Source organism: Cimex lectularius, unplaced genomic scaffold, assembly GCF_000648675.2.
Source record: "Cimex lectularius strain Harlan isolate CLEC.00 unplaced genomic scaffold, Clec_2.1 scaffold280, whole genome shotgun sequence".
Classification (NCBI taxonomy): Eukaryota; Metazoa; Arthropoda; class Insecta; order Hemiptera; family Cimicidae; genus Cimex; species Cimex lectularius.
In genome coordinates, this window is record NW_019392877.1 from 537,264 (window position 1) to 554,512 (window position 17,249).

At 34.6% G+C, this 17,249-nt stretch overlaps 2 protein-coding genes across 5 annotated transcripts in view; one reads left to right on the top strand and one right to left on the bottom strand.

Moving 5' to 3' along the window:
• Positions 1-867, top strand: part of LOC106672515 (diuretic hormone class 2) — a 141,006-nt gene extending 140,139 nt beyond the window's left edge. For all 3 annotated transcript variants that reach the window (XM_024228992.1, XM_014404033.2, XM_014404031.2), the window contains one exon: positions 362-867. In XM_024228992.1, the coding sequence (XP_024084760.1) occupies positions 362-488 (127 nt within the window). In that variant the 3' untranslated portion in view covers positions 489-867. The remainder of the gene's footprint in view (positions 1-361) is intronic.
• Positions 868-5,630: 4,763 nt separating this feature from the next.
• Positions 5,631-10,629, bottom strand: LOC106672479 (calphotin-like). 2 transcript variants are annotated; one of them, XM_014403939.2, is made up of 2 exons: positions 8,776-8,804; positions 5,631-6,600 (listed from the first exon to the last, which is right to left on the bottom strand). In XM_014403939.2, the coding sequence occupies exons 1-2, from the start codon at positions 8,785-8,787 to the stop codon at positions 5,698-5,700; spliced, it is 915 nt and encodes a 304-aa protein (XP_014259425.1). In that variant the 5' UTR covers positions 8,788-8,804; the 3' UTR covers positions 5,631-5,697. The 2 variants fall into 2 exon arrangements, 1 of the variants encoding a protein (XP_014259425.1); XR_001341264.2 differs by lacking the exon at positions 8,776-8,804 and adding an exon at positions 10,483-10,629 and having other exon boundaries at positions 6,513-6,600.
• Between the last annotated feature and the right edge of the window lie 6,620 nt (positions 10,630-17,249).

Consider the following 17,249-nt stretch of genomic DNA (forward strand, 5'->3'; position numbering starts at 1 on the left):
TAAGGACATCAATACTTGTATAATACAACAAATATACAATAGGTACAAAATAGACCAACATAAAAATTTTCAAAAAATATTCAAATGTACGAATGACAATTACTTCAATAAGAAACCTCACGATATAAAATCATAGCGAACTTGAACTTGTATTTTTTTCCTTTAAATTGTTAAACTATTGCTAATTATTTAAATAATACACTTATTTTATTCTTTAAATTCTGTCTCGACAGGAAAATACGATGAACGGTTTTACCGCTATGCTGTGAAATGGTCGCTTGGATTGTGTTCGTTTTGTTTCGTTTTCTTTTTCACTTTGGCTAAATTAATTCAAATCTAATGTTTCTATGTTTGTTTTCAGTTCAAAAAGGGGCCTGGACTTGGGATTAAGCCGTGGCTTCTCAGGATCGCAGGCGGCCAAGCATTTGATGGGCTTGGCGGCCGCGAACTTCGCCGGTGGCCCTGGCCGCAGGAGGAGACACGCCTAAAGCATCACGAGATCCGACACGACATCCTAACTCCCCGGTCCTTTCAAAAAAGTATTATCCGAAGTTTAAATAAAAAGAATTATTAATTAAACCACAGACAACAATCATTTCCTTCGTAGTCTCAAAAAATCCCAATAGTTGAAGCTCACTAGTTTGAATTGTATATGTGTTACTTATAATTACATTTCAATGTGTAAAGTATCTCCTATTAGGTGATTGATAGCTTATTATTGTTTATTTCAGGCAACTCATGTTTTTATTTTTGTTATTGTAGGTAATATATATGCCCTTGGATATTGCATTTTTTCTTTCTTATTTACTTGGTTTTTCGTTCTTTTGTAAATTTTTTCAGAATGTAATAAATCCTAATCACATGCGATATTTCTTTCATTCCTATAAATAAAATTGACTTGTATTTTTAAAACGATCGCGAAAACTTCCTCTTTTATCTTTTTTCATTTTAAAATTTTAGAATTAGTTTAATGAGTAGTGAAATATAATTTTGTTAAAGTAATTATGTAAAAAATAAAGAAATATAACACGAATAATTTGTCTCCTTTTAACTTTTATTTTATAATTATGACAAATTTTTAGAAAACGCTAGAACGCGTTAAAATATGGTCAAATTATAAAAAAAAAGAGAAAGCGATACTGATCTGATTAAAATCTAAAATAATTTAGACCCAGCTTATAAAATGCTGTTGCTAAAACATGATTAATGGACAGTTTAAATTTGGAAATAAAAAGTGTGAAAACAATTTTTTCATTGGTTCAATCCTGATAATTTTTATTTTGGCATCCAGCTACGAATGAATCGTCTAAAGAATCAATTTAGCATCCCATGAAGAAAAGGACTACAAGACTTTTCTGCCCTAAGTCTGTGAAGTAAATGTATGTTTCAATATTTTTTTTTAAAGTTTTTATTTGTACCCTATGTATATTAGTAATTATTACAAATTTGACCACAAAAGGCTTTTCGCACGATCACAGTACTAAGAGTCAGCGTTTCACCAGGAGGGCAGTAAGAAACCAGCCAATGTTGGCACAGTGAGTGGGATTAATGGGCAAGGAGGTCTCGAGGCCATTGTCCATTAAAGCGATGTGTCGGGTTCTCTGAATGGGAATATGTAGAGGGTTTGAGCAGTAGGGTTAGGATGTATCAAGAGGTAGACAAAAAGAACGTTGAGGGCGTTGTGGGACTTTTGATTAGAAAGATTGGATTAGCCGGATGTTGAATGGCTTGGCTCAACCCCACTGGTCGCAGTAAAAACTTGTACAAGATTAGTTTAGTTTCGATAGTCAAAATAAATTCGAACCTTCGTAGTTATCCAAGTCAGTTAAGTTGTTGTTTCTTAACTCTTGTATGAGGATTCCACATCGCTCTGCTGTCTAGGTATCTCAGTATTTGACTTGCACGGAAATCGGTATCACTTTGATATGGATGTATAGCTAAGGGCAAGACTGTTTTTTCAATATGAATTGTGGTAGGTAGCGTGGATATGATTCGAGTTAGATGACAAATTTGCACTATCGTCAGTTAGGTGGTGAAGATGGTATTAGGGTAGATAAATTATACGCCTTATAAATGATGTAAAGTATGGGACCAAGAATGTTCCCTTGTGGGACGCCGGCTTGTATCTGAGAACTCGTTGTCACACCTCACACTGAAATAGCAGTCGGTTAGATAGGATTTCAAGATAGTTAATAAGGAGTGGCTATAGACAACAATGAAACCTCGTTGGAATAGTTTCAGAGTATCTAGGATTGGTATAAAGCGCTTTAAAAGGAGTCTTTCAAGGATTTTTGTTTATGGTGCGTCGGTGGCCGCAACGGTTTAGACGTTGACACGGCGCTCATCACTGTAAGGTAAAGGTCCCGGGTTCGAATCCAGCGGCCCTGCATTCGAACCCGACATACTTACAAATGGTTTGTTTGTTTGTTTTTTCAAAAACACCGGCGCTCTGAGGGTTTATATGACCTCTGCTGTTGCAAACCCTCGTTAAAAAAAAGAAAAGATTTATGTCGTTGAAAGAATAAGGGTAATAGGTCCAGTACGAGGATATGTGGTTGGGAGATTTGTGAGTTTTTGGAATGAGAGTAACGATGTAATATTTCCATAAGCGAGGAAAGTGAGTGGTTCATAGGATGGCATTAGATATTGTGGTTAAGAAAATTATAGCCTTTAGTAAGAAGTTCGGAGTATGGAGGAGGTGCATCATTCTCAGGGGATTTTCTACTTCGGGATGCAATAAATAAAATAATTCTTATTCCAAGAAAGTTCACAATGTACTGACGACGATGAACTCATTCGTTGTTAAAAATCTTATTTATTCCGCTTTTTCATTAAGACAGATTTTACCCCATACACCTTGTTATAAAATTTGGCCGTTTTAGATCAACCTGGTCTGCTTCGCTGTGTTGGAATGTCAGAGGGGTTTCATAACTTATCCACGTTATATATTATATTGTCATAAAAGTATACTGTAAAGTATACAGGTTGGTATACTTTGGCATTAGCACCTATCAGAAGGACATAGACACGACAAAACGTACAGGCCAACAATCGAATGATGCAATAGGCTAGAATGGTCTAAACGTCTCGTTTGCTTTCAACTAAAACGAATTGATACGTCTAATTATAACTCGGATGAAGAGGAAAAGTATTTTCAAAATCTAACTTCTGATTAATTTATGATACACATGCTGTTTTGAATAAATAAATCTGAAATTTTAACGTCTGACTCGGATTGATCGACTTTTATGTATTTACCCTTAAATTATTTATGCAAATTGAACTCGAATCTGCGCAAAGCACTCGTTGAATAGAATAATGGATTTAATACTTTAAGTAAAAATCCATTTACATTCAATTATTACTTATTTAAGAACCCATGTAATAAATATAATGATAAAATATTCCTAAGGTTAAAAAACGGACAGAATTAAATCTATATTGAATCATTTTTCGATCCTAAATAAAAAGGGACTTTACAATTGTTACTTTATTCATTTGAAAAACGCCGAGGAGAAGATTTCGAAAGAAAACGAAGAAAACTGTTGTGATGCAAAAAGGTGATAGAAAGAAACGCAAGTATACATTATTAAGCATTGTCCGGAGACTATGCAGCCAAAATTGGGGAATAAGCCAAAGTATGGCGTATGGTTATACACCACAACGGTCAGTCCATGGTCACTTATAGACCTCTAGTATGGTGGTCAAAATCACTGAACAATGAGAAACATAGAAACATAACAAACTGCAATGTCTACCAAGTCTGTGTATGGGCAATGCATACTTGCCCCACAAGAGCGATGGAAACCGCACTCGATCTCTCACCCTTATATATTTATGTACAGAAGGTGGCTTTTTTGAGTGCCAAAATACTCCTGAGATACAAGAAAATAAAGACTGATCTAAGGAGAAGCAAACACAAAATTCTAGATTGAATTAAATTAAATGAGATTTCTAATCAAATGAGAGTAAAACTCAATTTTTCCAGGCCTTTCCAAATGGTCAAATATAACAGAAGTATTTGGCTGATAAAGAAAAATATGAAAGGGGCACAGATTTACATACTTGCGGATAAACAAGCATAAAAAGGCGGATAAAGGCAGTAAATGCGTACGCTTTCAGTTCCGAGTTAACCTAGAAATGGCCAATGGTTCTAGGAAAGCGCAACAAGGTTAAAACGCGAAAAAATGTTCGAAGTCTTTAACATCAAGTTCAGTAAGATTGTATATTGGCCGGGTATTTCGAGCTTGATATGCACAATGCTATTATACAAGGGGATTTTGAGATCGGTATGGTTGTTAGGATGCTCAGATGGGGGTGCACGAAGAAAACAAATGGAAGAATTGTCCAATCATACCAAAACAAGCTGTACAGAATGGTTAATGCTTCTTGGCATAGATAAGACAACATAGACTCAATGGCAAATTGTACAGATTGACTATCAGTGAAGATTGCCACGACCTGATTGGCCATGAGACCAAAGTGGGGAGGTAGGATGGTTGAAAATAGCTTTGGAACTCAGTAAGAATGTGAGCACTTGGCACTTAGTACTGGTGAAAGGTAGTCTGTGTGTTACTACGTACGAATGAGTAAATTGGACTAAAAATGTTATAGTTCAAGTAAGCAAAGCACCTGAATTTGACATTTTCGTCTCATCGTAATGATTGTGTCAAAAATTGGTTTTAAAAAATTCGGAAAAAGCCCAACGTATAGTGGTTTAATGTAAAATATTGAGATTATTGAAGTGTCTGTTAACAAAATCAATTAACAGGTAATAAAATCAAGAACCCGCTAAGAATTAATTTATCCTCAATTGAATTCAAGTGGCTCATATCTCAAATAGATAATTGCATACAAATACAAGTACAGCTGTAGCGCTTTATTGCTTATAAGTTAATAACACGATTTTAAACATTTTAACGAATTAATTATAAAATCTAAACATTGCCTTAATAAAATTTAAAAATTTAGGGTATAATATAAGTGCCATTAATGCTAAGTATCGGCGATGTCGTGAATGTTGAAACCGTGTTTGGAAATAGCTTTAAGCATTGTTTTCGCACCTTCACATACGTCAGATTAAACAGTACCTAACCAGATGCAATTTGCATTCACTGAACCGTGTGAACGACGCTCCTTTGATCTAGCAATAAGCTACACTGCAGAGCCACGTGGGCCACACTCTAGATAATGCCTTTACAGCTGTAGTCTGGCCACAGACAACAGGTGGACTTCCCGAATCCAATCGAGCCTTTTAGTTTTATCAAACGTTTTCCATTTTTAAGCGCAAAAAGAGATTTTTTGTTGCTTTACCAGTTCATAAAGGATGGACAATTCTGTTGTGTCTAATCACTTATACAAAATTGAACAACCCTATTTTTATAATGAATGAACAATAAAATTTAAAATTTTCGTTCTCAAGAAATAAACGGGTAGAGCTGTCCGAACATCTTGTGCATCTATTTTGGAGAGAGTAAAATGTGAGAGATTGATAACAACGTTTAATAAAAATAGAACAAAAATCTTGTCTACTATCGTCGAATTCAATCCTCTCAATTGCAGCGGGCAATGTTTTAGTGTGAAAAAATGTGTCTTTTTATAATTGAACACAAGTACATTTTTATTTTTTTATTGAGTACAAAACATGGTTATTTACAAATGAGATTTAAGATTAAAAAATGGATGAGATCTGGCCACTTAATGGTGGAATTTCTTGACGGCTACGCCAGAGTGTCCGGCGAGTCCACCTCCAAAGTATCCGCCGAAAGCACCAACAGCACTACCATAACCACCGCCGAAGGCGACAGGCACAGCGAAATTGACGGGAACCGGTCCGGCTACTGCTCCGGGTCCTGCTACTGCTACGGGTCCGGCTACAGCTACTGGTGCGGCTACTGCTACGGGTGCGGCTACTGCTACGGGTGCGGCCACGGCAACGGGATGAGGCACCGGAACTGGGACTGTCCTCACGAACGGAACCGGGACGGGCCTGGGGACCGGAACGGCCACCGGCCTAGGAACGGGAACGGGAACGGTATGGTGGACCGGAACTGCAACCGGGCGTTCAACTCTGACGGGGTAGGGCCTGTCGACTGGAACGGGCACGGGGTGAGGTACTGGGACTGGGAATGGCCTTTCGACGGGTACGCTAACAGGGTGAGGTACCGGTACGGCGACGTTCCTAACGACTGGAACGGGGTAAGGTTGAGGAACCGGCACGGCGACTCTGTGGGTGACGGTCAAGTGTCTCGAGAGAAGAGGTGCAGCGACCGCTCCGTAGCCGAGTCCTGCGCCGAGACCTCCAAATCCGGCTCCGTAGCCCAAAACGCCGAGACCTCCAACTCCTCCAACACCTCCAACTGCGGCGAGACCGAGACCAGCCAATCCACCACTTCCGTATCCAACTCCGTCAGCGTAAACGAGTCCTCCTCCTAATCCGGCACCTGTACCCAGTACTGCGGTACTCAACCCGACGCCGGAACCGTACGTGCCCACACTGGCGAGATCGTCATGTCCATATAGCAGGCCTCGTTTTTCGATCTTCTTCTCAGACGACTCGCAATGCGCCAATGCGACACACGCAACCACAAAAACAAGTTTCTGAAAAGCAAATACATACTATTCAGTGGTATATTACTATATCTAAAAATTCCTATTTTCTTCGTATTTTAACTTAAAAACTGTATTTTCTAAATTGCAAACCACAACTACTGATGGGAGAATATCTAATAATTTTAGTATATATTGTTATAGGAGAAGACGTAAGATATATATGAAATTTTCGTGGAGTATTGCGATGTAATATAGCCGATGTTTGGTTGTTTCTATCATCCTGGTTTATTGCGCTATCATCAGTGGTTAGTAATTTCGTTACTAGTTGCCTAGGCTCGTTTTATTGGCTTTGATGGCTCCTTAAAACAAACTATACTCATTCTTAAATACATTGTTTTCCATATAGATACTATTATACTATATCACCTTAATCCATCTATTCAACTGAAGTGAGAGTCGATGAGGTACTCAATATTTCAATCAAAGTTTTAAAAAATTATAAAGCCTGTTCGGCCAACCCTGCTGGTAATTAAATGGTAGGTTTCTGTTGGTTATCTTTGTGCAATTTTAGCTATACTATTATATGTTGCGCCTATGTAATCCAAGACTCGAACAAGACTCAGTATTAATAATCAATTCTGTATTGTTCAGATGATAATAGCCCTAAGAATCAGAACTATTTCGTAACACTCAGTGATACAAAACTAAACTTGAACTGAATTGAACTTAAATACGGTTAGAAAGGCGAAAACTCATAGATTTCGCCTTCCAGTGAAGCATTGACAACATCCAACTGACAGTGTGGATGTCTCAAAGCATAAGTAAACAGACAAAGAGGATCTGTGGACTGGATGGCAAATTAGCTAAGAAAGGTCTATTCGAACAAGTTCTTTATAGCTGGGAATGGACAAGCAACAAAAACGTTTCCAACAGTCAAAAGACGTGACAAGTCAAAACTGTGATCTTTAAATTATGGCAAGGTAAAAAGGCATGCACAGTTCTGAGAATCCAAGCGATGATCTTGCAAGGTACTGTATACCTCTAGTCACTGTAGGTACCCTAATTACAAAACATCTATAGAATCCTAATGTGCTAAGGCTACTGGAATTACTTTCCTACAGCGAGGAGATTGTAGCTACCCTTTTTCACAAGGCTACTATAGCTACCCATATTATAAAACCACTATAGATACCTAATATTGTAACGTTGCTGCAACGATCTTCTGTAGCAAGGCGATTTTAGCTTTCCTCATTACCAGGCTACTGCAGCTTCTTGTTGCTGGATAAAAACTGTCTTTCTTATACGTTTTTTATATCATATAATTATATATATCTTATAGTATACATATCAGTAATAATCGGTATCGGATTGACTCAATGAAACGGCAGGGGGATAATGAATGTAATGATTGTAGCTACCTTTGTTGCAAGACTACTGAAGTTACCCTAATTGCAATGCTATTGTAGTTACCTCCTGTTACAAGACTGCTATTTCACCTCCTATTGCAGGGTGACTATGGCTACCCACATTAAAGACCATTGTAACTATCCTCATTACAAGGTACTGTAGTTACCCTCACTAGAAGGCCACTGCAGCTCTGTTGCAAGGTTGATATTTCACCTCTTACTACACGGTTACTATAGGTACCCTCATTGTAAGGCTTCTGTAGCTACCTGTTGCTCGGAGAAAACTGCGGCTGTTATAAGTTTTTATATAATAAAAGTTCAAGGGTTAATAGGTAGTTAACCATCCCCAACCAGTTAATCGAATAGTAATCTAGATCGGATTGACCCAATGAAACGGTAGGAAGAGAATGAATTAATGACGCGCATAATAAATGTACAATCAGCTTCGTTTCTAAATAATTTGTGAGGTTTTCAACTATTCAAACCACCGGTAAGCCTGGGGGTTCTTTGTTTTCCTGTTGTTGCAAAATAATAGAGAAATGTTATTTTTAAAGTGCAAATATTTCTAAAGAACAATTTTAAATTTTTTACACGTAAGACGATTAAAATGAAACTTCTTGTCCTGTTGATTGAATATCGTGTGAGAATGTGCGCGTGATATTTTAATTTGTGTACTGAGTAGTTTATGTGTTTTGAACTTTTAGGACACGATGTGTCACGGTTTTTGCTACTATCCACTTATGAAAAAAAAGCTTGGTTATACCGTTCAAAAAACCCCGAAGTTATAGTAAATTTATAACTTTTGGAAATTACTCACGAGTGGGTTCATTTTTCCAATGTTTTGGATTCGATGGATGAGACTGAATGAAAAATCAAAAACGGTATCGGGCTTATATACTTGTTTGGAAACCCCTCTCACTAAGGACGAGGGGCACTTGACTCGGATCAAGTCGCATCTTTTCTACCAAAAGCCGGGCAAACAATGGTTATATAATTTCACATTTTGATATCTTCAGAAGTAGAAAGTTGGGGCTTTGAACCCACCCGGGCTCCTTGTCGCACGCTTAAGACAACTGCCCGGGCAGTCGATCGTTTGTATCTGAGGTGTGTAAGTAAATTCCCGATTTTTGACATTTTCTTAGTCTTAAATCGGCATATTTGAATCGAGGGTAAAACCATTTGCACAAAATCCAGGGATTTTGATTTTAAAATATTCCAAAGTTTTAAATTGTAGATTCATCTTAATTGTATTCCTTGGTTGAAAAATTAAAAAGTTTGTCATAACCGGCAGGGAAAGATTTAATTTTAGCAATTAACAAACAATTATAATAATTGATGCTAATTAAATCTACCGAGATTATTCCTTCGTCTCTTCCAAGCGAATTGAAACTTAAGACAAACCCGATGTTTTCATTCATAATTTCAGAGTTCCGTTTGCCATTAGAGCCTGAAAGAAAGAAGACGGGGAGGGGACTTGAAAGCAATCTAAATCAAGTTCATATAAGTCTTAAATGAATCATTGATCATTGGGCTAAATTACATTGTGGGAATGAGATAAACAAATATAATTCTGTCTATATTTACTTGTCGCTTCATTCTCTAGCCAAGTCTATTTTTGAAATTAGACTTTTACGCTTACAGATAAAAGGAGTGTTGTGAAAAAATTGTTTTCATGGTTTAGTTGAGAAAAACTTTACGCAGAATTATACGAACAACCTAAAACTAAATTATTACACTTATAAAATGTTTATATACTTAAAAAGATGGCGGGGATTCTTAAACAATGTGGGAATTCGTTACAAACATTTTGACTCGAGTGATTTTATTAAAATTGAGCACTTTACCCATTGCAATAGCCTTGAATGCTTGGGGCGACTTGGCAAAGTCCGCTTTAAAATTTTAATCACCACCGCTGTTTTGTCCCAATGGGGGTGGGGTCAAAGGTCAGATTAAGCCTTAGTTCATACAAGTTATAGATAAATTTAACTACGTCGCTGCCCCATGCACACAGGCGTATAGACACTATTAATTAGTACAAAAGTTTGCACATTTTGCAAGCGGCCCGGAAAATCAATTCTGGCCGAGAGATGATAGAAAACTTTTGTTAATGTATACAACTCACAGAAATTGTGAAAAAAAATATATCGAACAAAACCTTTCAATAAAAAATTAATTTTTAAATTATTCATACTTTTAGAGTATCTGCATTTAAAATTTTATTGATCTTTTTTCAATTAAGAATGAATTTTTGATCATTAATACAACATACAAGCCCTGGGTTGTTTTGTACGGGTGGATAATTTTTCTATTTCTTTGTTTATTTCTGCTTTATTATTTTATGGCAGACTTCTTATATTTTTGGAAAGCCTGTTAATTTTAGCTGTTTTAATTGATTTTATTCTATACAGTATACTTTGCTAGCAAAAAATAACGAGACATATTATTAATCTGTTGAGATTGTTAGTCTGCCTCGAATTTTCACAGTATTAATTAGAATAATAGAATGAAAATTGCATGTACTAACCTCTTGAGTTCCTTATGACAGCAGTATGATCGTCCGTGGTGATAATGGTCCGTCTGGTCTTGCCGTGTTTTGGACTGACGCGCGGTTGTCTCCTGAGCAAGTGATATCAATTAGAACCCGACTGATTCAACTTGAAAATAATGGCTTCAGTCATGATAACTCTTGTAGGAAAATGTTAACTGCACGGTATAACATGGCAGTTATAAGTAAATCGTTGAGAAGAATCATTGCCTTCTTAAATCTCCGTGATAGCGTACGCAAACTTACAAGTTAGCAGTCAAATTTTTCAACTTGACCTCCAATGCTTTCAGCCACCCGTGACTATTAATCTTTTTTTCTGATTTTTTTATTTTTTACCCCCTTGGTTTGCCTCTCAGTTACGTTAAATGCAACATCAATATTCACTCAGAGTTTAATTACTCTCTGCCACACTTAAATGACTATATAAAAATATATGTCAGCTTGTCAAAAACCAAATTCAAACAAAAGATCACCGTTTCCATTTTTTACCATGTAATTTACTGTTTACGCTTTCATAAATAATATCAATGGAGTAAATATCAACATCACAAATATTAAATGTTCACGGTTTGAACAAATATCATCTTGCATAATTTATAAATCGTTTGAACCTGAATATTTGCCTGAGGGTTATAAATGTTCAATTTAAACATTTTTTTATTTTCAAGTTTTAGAATTTTATTTTTCATTAAAATTTGCCAAGGGTGTGCTTCTTGTGTAAAAAACAATAAGTTACTAGTACTACTAGTATTATCGGGTTGTCCGGAAAATAATGCAGGATTTTAAGTTTTCATTAAAAAAAATCTATATAAAATATTCTGTTTACGTTTACAGGATTACTCATTTGTATNTAATAAGTTACCAACACGTTGGGAGAAATGTATTGAGAGTATGGGAAATTATTTTGATTAAAGAACATTGCTTTAAAGTAACTAGTTTCTTTTTTTTTTGTTTAATACCAAAATCCTGCATTATTTTCCGGACAACCCAATAGTAATATTAGCAATAGCAGTAGTAATTAGTATTAGTAATAGTTGTAACGTACAAAATTGATATGTTTACTGAATTTAAGAAAAAAATATTATTGTTTTAAATCAATTATTTTTGTGTGCTGATTATCTTCTTCTCATTATCACCATCCTTCTGATCATAGCTGCTATTGGTTGCTTCGAAAACGTTTTCAGACACGGTTAATATGTACTGTAGTGGTAGCAAAACCAGTAGTAGCAGTAGTAGTGGATGAATGAGGAGTAGCGTGGAGCAGTAATGGTAGTTGCTTTGCTAACGTTCTAGGTATTAGTAGTAGTGGTGTAGCATTAGAAGAAGTTATGCGGTAGTAGTAGGAGTAAGTGTAGTAACAAAATGGCATCATAATTTCATTATTTTATGAAAAATTTTGTACTAAACTATTAGTAAAAATAGTAATACTAGCTGTCGTCGTTGATGTTTTTTGCTGTTGTTGTTGTGGATGATGATGTTTTCGTTGTCACAGTCTTTTTCAGTCACATGTACTATGTAATAAAGTGGTAGAAAAAATAGTAATACTTAAAAAGTAGTAATAGTAATAGTAGTAGGTGAATGAGGAGTAGCAGTTGGAGCAGTAGTAGCAGTTGCTTTGCTAAGGTTCTATGCATTAGTCGTAGTGGTGGTGGTGGTTGTGGTGGTAGCATTAGGAGAAGTTATGCGGTAGTAGTAGGAGTAAGTGTAGTAACAAAATGGCATCATAAATTTCATCGTTATTTATGAAAAATTTTGTACTAAACAATTAGTAAAAATAGTAATACTAGCTGTCGTCGTTGATGTTTTTTTGCTGTTGTTGTTGTGGATGATGATGTTTTCGTTGTCACTGTCTTTTTCAGTTACAGTTAATATGTAACATAGTGGTAGCAAAAATAGTAGTACTAATAAAAATAATAATAGTAGAAGTAGGTGAATGTGGAGTAGCAGTTGGAGCAGTAGTGGTACTTGCTTTGCTAAGGTTGTATACATTAGTAGTAGTGGTAGTGGTGGTTGTGGTGGTAGCATTAGGAGAAGTTATGAGGTAGTAGTAGTAGTACGAGTAAGTGTCGTAACAAAATAGCATTATAAATTTCATCGTAATTTTATGAAAAACTTTGTGTTAAACAATTAGTAAAAATAATAGTTATAGCTGTCGTCGCTGATGTTGTTTCGCTTGTTGTTGATCATGATTATGGCAATGATGATACCTTCGCTGTCTTGCTGTTTTTTGTTTTATTTTTCTTATAACTAAGAGGCAAAAAAACTGATCTCTTAATGTTTTTAATTTTTTATTAAACGACCTTACAACAATAATTGATCCGTTTTAAAGGGTTAGAGGTAAATAAAACAGATAAGAGTTCACATTGTATTTACATTTTTGTAAATAAATCTTTCTTCGTCAATCTCTTCTTTGTTGGTTTTTCTGTAAAGCTTCTTTCTAACTTTCGATTTTTTCTAAGCTCCATTTGATTTGTTTTAAGTTGAACCATTTTTTAGTTTCAAATTTGTTTGTGTGATGGTTTTAAGTGTTACAGATTCGGCTAGAATATTATTGGAAGATGGAAGAAGTCAAACTTACGTCAACAGGGTGCTTTACATTCTCAGACAAACTCTCCGAAGGGGCGTTCTTTTGTTTCAACAAGAAAATAAATTAAAACTTGTATAAATGCTTATTTGATTAACACACTTTTGCAGTATTTTCACGCTTTTTTTATGTGTTTTCATACTTCCAATTTTCAAGCTGCGGGTTTGAAAACAGTTGGCCGTACGCCATGTCCAAATAAAAATACTCTTTTATTTTATTTTATAAAGTTCAGAATGGGCGTTTCGCGAAGGGCATCGAATTAGGTTAATTAATCAGATAACAAGAGAAATATCTTGTCGGTATAAAAAATGCCGATGAAGGCCAAAATGATATTTTTATCCTCCTGAATCGTTATAATTGGCTTGTGTTAACGCAACAACTGTCTAAAAATACAATTGTCTCTGATGAATCGCTTCATTCTAACCTTTCCGAAGTACCATAAACAAATACCAAAAGCCATTCATGGTTCTTTCGCCAACTAAGGAAAATGTTTCGAAAGACCGTCGAGACGCCGCCAACTTGTAGTTGGTTTTGCGATTTGAATACGAGAATTTTCCTTTCACGGACCAAAACGGAATCGATATCATTCCGGTTAATTGTCCGAACCCCATGAGGCTCGTGAATTTCAATTCGGTTCCGCGGTTCTCTCCGCTTCAATAACTTTTACATGAGGGAAGGTCGGATCATGTAGGATGAATGGATATTTACAATTGGAGTGAGACAATCAATCGAGCTCGTACCGTACAAACGGAAAAACTCCTGCTTTGTTGAAAAAACAAACCGTTAACCGCTTAAAAATCTACAGGACGAGGCTTATTTTGGACTTTATTCTATACTTTTATGTTTCACTTACCAAACCACGTTAAGTTTTTATAAATTTTCAACCGCTGACAATCAAGAAAAATTCGTCGATTATTTTTAATTATCAACATATTCCGAGTGAAGGATCGAGTGGTCAAGCGCAAATTATATTGGTTTGTGATAGGACTGTGGCTGGTGTTGCTTCAACCAATGTCATCATCAATTAATGAAGGCCTTCCTGACTCAAGGTGGAACCTAACTCTGCCATGATTAACCCCATGGAATGATCTAAACGAATATCCCTCAATCTAAATCTTCTACCTTTGAAAAACAGCAGTGTTGCTCATACATTTATTTCGGTAAAAATAGTAAATGTTCCTTCTTAAATTAAGATGATTATTCTTCAAGCCATACAGTCGTTATTATTTCATTTGTCTTCAGTGATGAATGTACTGGTTAAACTACAACGTAAGACTGGAACAAGAACAGTACAAATTCTGACAAAGGAAGAGATTAAATAGGTAAAACAATTGGTCGAATACATTTTTCCGGCAAATTAACGCCTTTTAAGTTAAAATTAACCCTTTCTCGTACCAAATAAACCCATGGTAATTTCTAATTAAACATTTCTAAGTTTAAAGTATCTCCTTTTATTTTTAAATCAGCACTTTCAACTTCAAATTAACCCTTTCGTTAAAGCATTAAAACCACTTTGAAGAAAGTATGAAATATAAGCATGTAATCCATTACTTTTGATAGATTTTTAAAATGGAAAATAACTATAAATCAGATTAAAAGTAATTAATAAACTAAAAACTATATAAAATTAAATATAGTTGTATTTATCAATTTTATATTAAGAAATTTTGACCACTACCTATATAAAAGAAGAATCCTTATTACCATTTTTTAATTTCAGCTGTAATTAATTTTAAAATGGTCTTCTAAGAGCCAAATTATTGTATATTTATTTTTTAATGCGGGAATTTTGCTCTACATGCTTAAATTTAGCACCAACTCGTAAGTTTTTTGATGCTATAAAAAAAGAGTTTTTTAACCTAAAATCATCCTATTTTGTTGTCAAATTAACATTTTTAATTTTATATTAACCGTTTTCATTTTCAAATTAACCATTTCGTTAAAGGATTAAACAACTTAGGAGAAAGAATGTAATATAAACATGTAAAGTTTCTGTGCTTTTGAGTTTTTTAATAAAAAATAACTATATATCAAATTAAAAATAATTAATAAAATAAAAACTATATAAATTAAATGTAGTAATATTTCTAAATTTTAGTTTGATTACGAAGTTTTTAACCATTACCAATATAAAAGAATCTTTTTTACCATTTTTTTAATTTCAGCTGTAATTAATTTTCAAATGAGCCAAATTATTTTATATTTATTTTTTTAAATGCGTAAAGTTTGCTTTACGTGCTTACATTTCATACCGTCACCAAAATTTTTTGATGTTATATAGAAAGGGTTGATTTAGAATTAAAAAGAGCAAATTGAAATTAAAAATGACATAAGAGCCCAATTATTTTTCAGCGTTTTAGCCTAAAATCAATCTATTTTTGCGTCAAATTACCATTTTTAATTTTATAACCTTTTCTTAATGTTCAAATTAATTTTTTTTAATGTCATGGTAACCGTTTTTAACTTCAAATCAACCCTTTTTAAATTGAAATTAGCTCTTTGCAATATAAAATTAACCTTTCTTTTAATATATCAAAAGCTAGGAGAAGGAATGTAAGCACGTAAGATTTCTGCATTTGAAAAAATAGCTTAGAAGACCACATGAAAATTAATTTCAATAAAAAATTAAAACTTATATAAAATAATACGAAAATATTATTCTTTTTTTTAATATGAGATTGTATCCTAAATATAAAATAATTGAGCTCTTAGAACATACAAATACAAATTAACAATAATTTTAATTAAAAATTGTTAATATCATGTGAAAATGGTTAATTTGACTGGGTTAAGCATTGTAAATTTTTAATTAATAAGGGCTAATTTGAAATTGCAAACGGTAAAATTGAAATTGAAAAAGAAGTTAATTTGACGAGAAAAAGGTTAATTTTATATTAAAAAGTATTAATTTTAAATTAAAAAGGTTATTGGGCGGAGAAGAAAGGTTACCTTGAAATTAACACTGGTTACTTTTACAAAGAAATGGGTTAATTTCACAGGGGAAAGGGTTGATTTGATGGAAAAAATGTTAATTTGATTGGGAAAAGGATAAATTTGACGGGGAAAAGGATTAATTTCATGGAAAAAAACGAACAAATAATTTGGTATCTAATAAGTAAGAAAAAAATCATTGGACGATTAAAATCAATTGCTTTTCTTCTTGATTTTCTTTATAATCCATTAACGAATCAAAGAAATCTTATCCATTAAAGAGTCTTGTATTCCAAACTCGTTTGAATATTTTGTAAGTAGGTCAAAAATCACGTATTATGAAAAATGGAGCTCCACAAGGCACCGTATTGGATCCTGTTTTATATTTGATGTAAGTGCATTACCCAAAATCAGCAGATGCTCATGTAGTTGACGATATGACAATAACATTTACGAATTACAGCAGCAGGTTTGTAAAGAAATTAAGACAACAACTTTGCAATGAAATTAACAGCACATTTGTACACATAGCTTGTGCCAATATGACCTTGGAGATTTTGACGAAAATTAAATTGCACGGTTTACATTTCTTTGAGAGAAGTGAGAAACTGGTGCGAAGTCTAATTTGCCTTATCCGGAGCATAGAACTGATACAATGCAACTTCCTTTTCTCTCTCTATTATCCCGTCAGATCCACGGATCACGACAGCCTTCAAATCGGTTTTAAAACTTTATTTTGTCAAATCGTCAATAACAAGAAGATGTGTTGTTTTTTTAGACTTGTTTGTTTATCTGTATAGAAAAATTCAAATTAGTTTAATATTATAACACATGTTTTAGACTCTGAAACCCTCTATTCAATCCTTACTGCAAGACGTTTATGGCATGTCTGTATAAATGGAGGAAGTCATGTCAAGGAATGTCTGTATAGATTTATGTATCTACGAGACTGGTCTGAATAAAAAATAAAATTTCGTCTGATACTGTCCGGATCCAATCTGAGTTTGTTATCATATTATTAAAGTTGAACAAGTCCATATTCGGCCTTGGGCGAAAGCTCTTCGTTTCTTATGCAAAGGTCCTGCGGGACGATACTTTTACCCCTCGCCTCAGATGCCTATTTCCTTCTAGCGACACTATATTGAGCAGGAAATTAGAGGAGGGCCTAGTCCGCTGACCTTTGCCGCGACTTCCGAAACCGAAACGAGGCTGTGAGACTAGGAGAAATTCC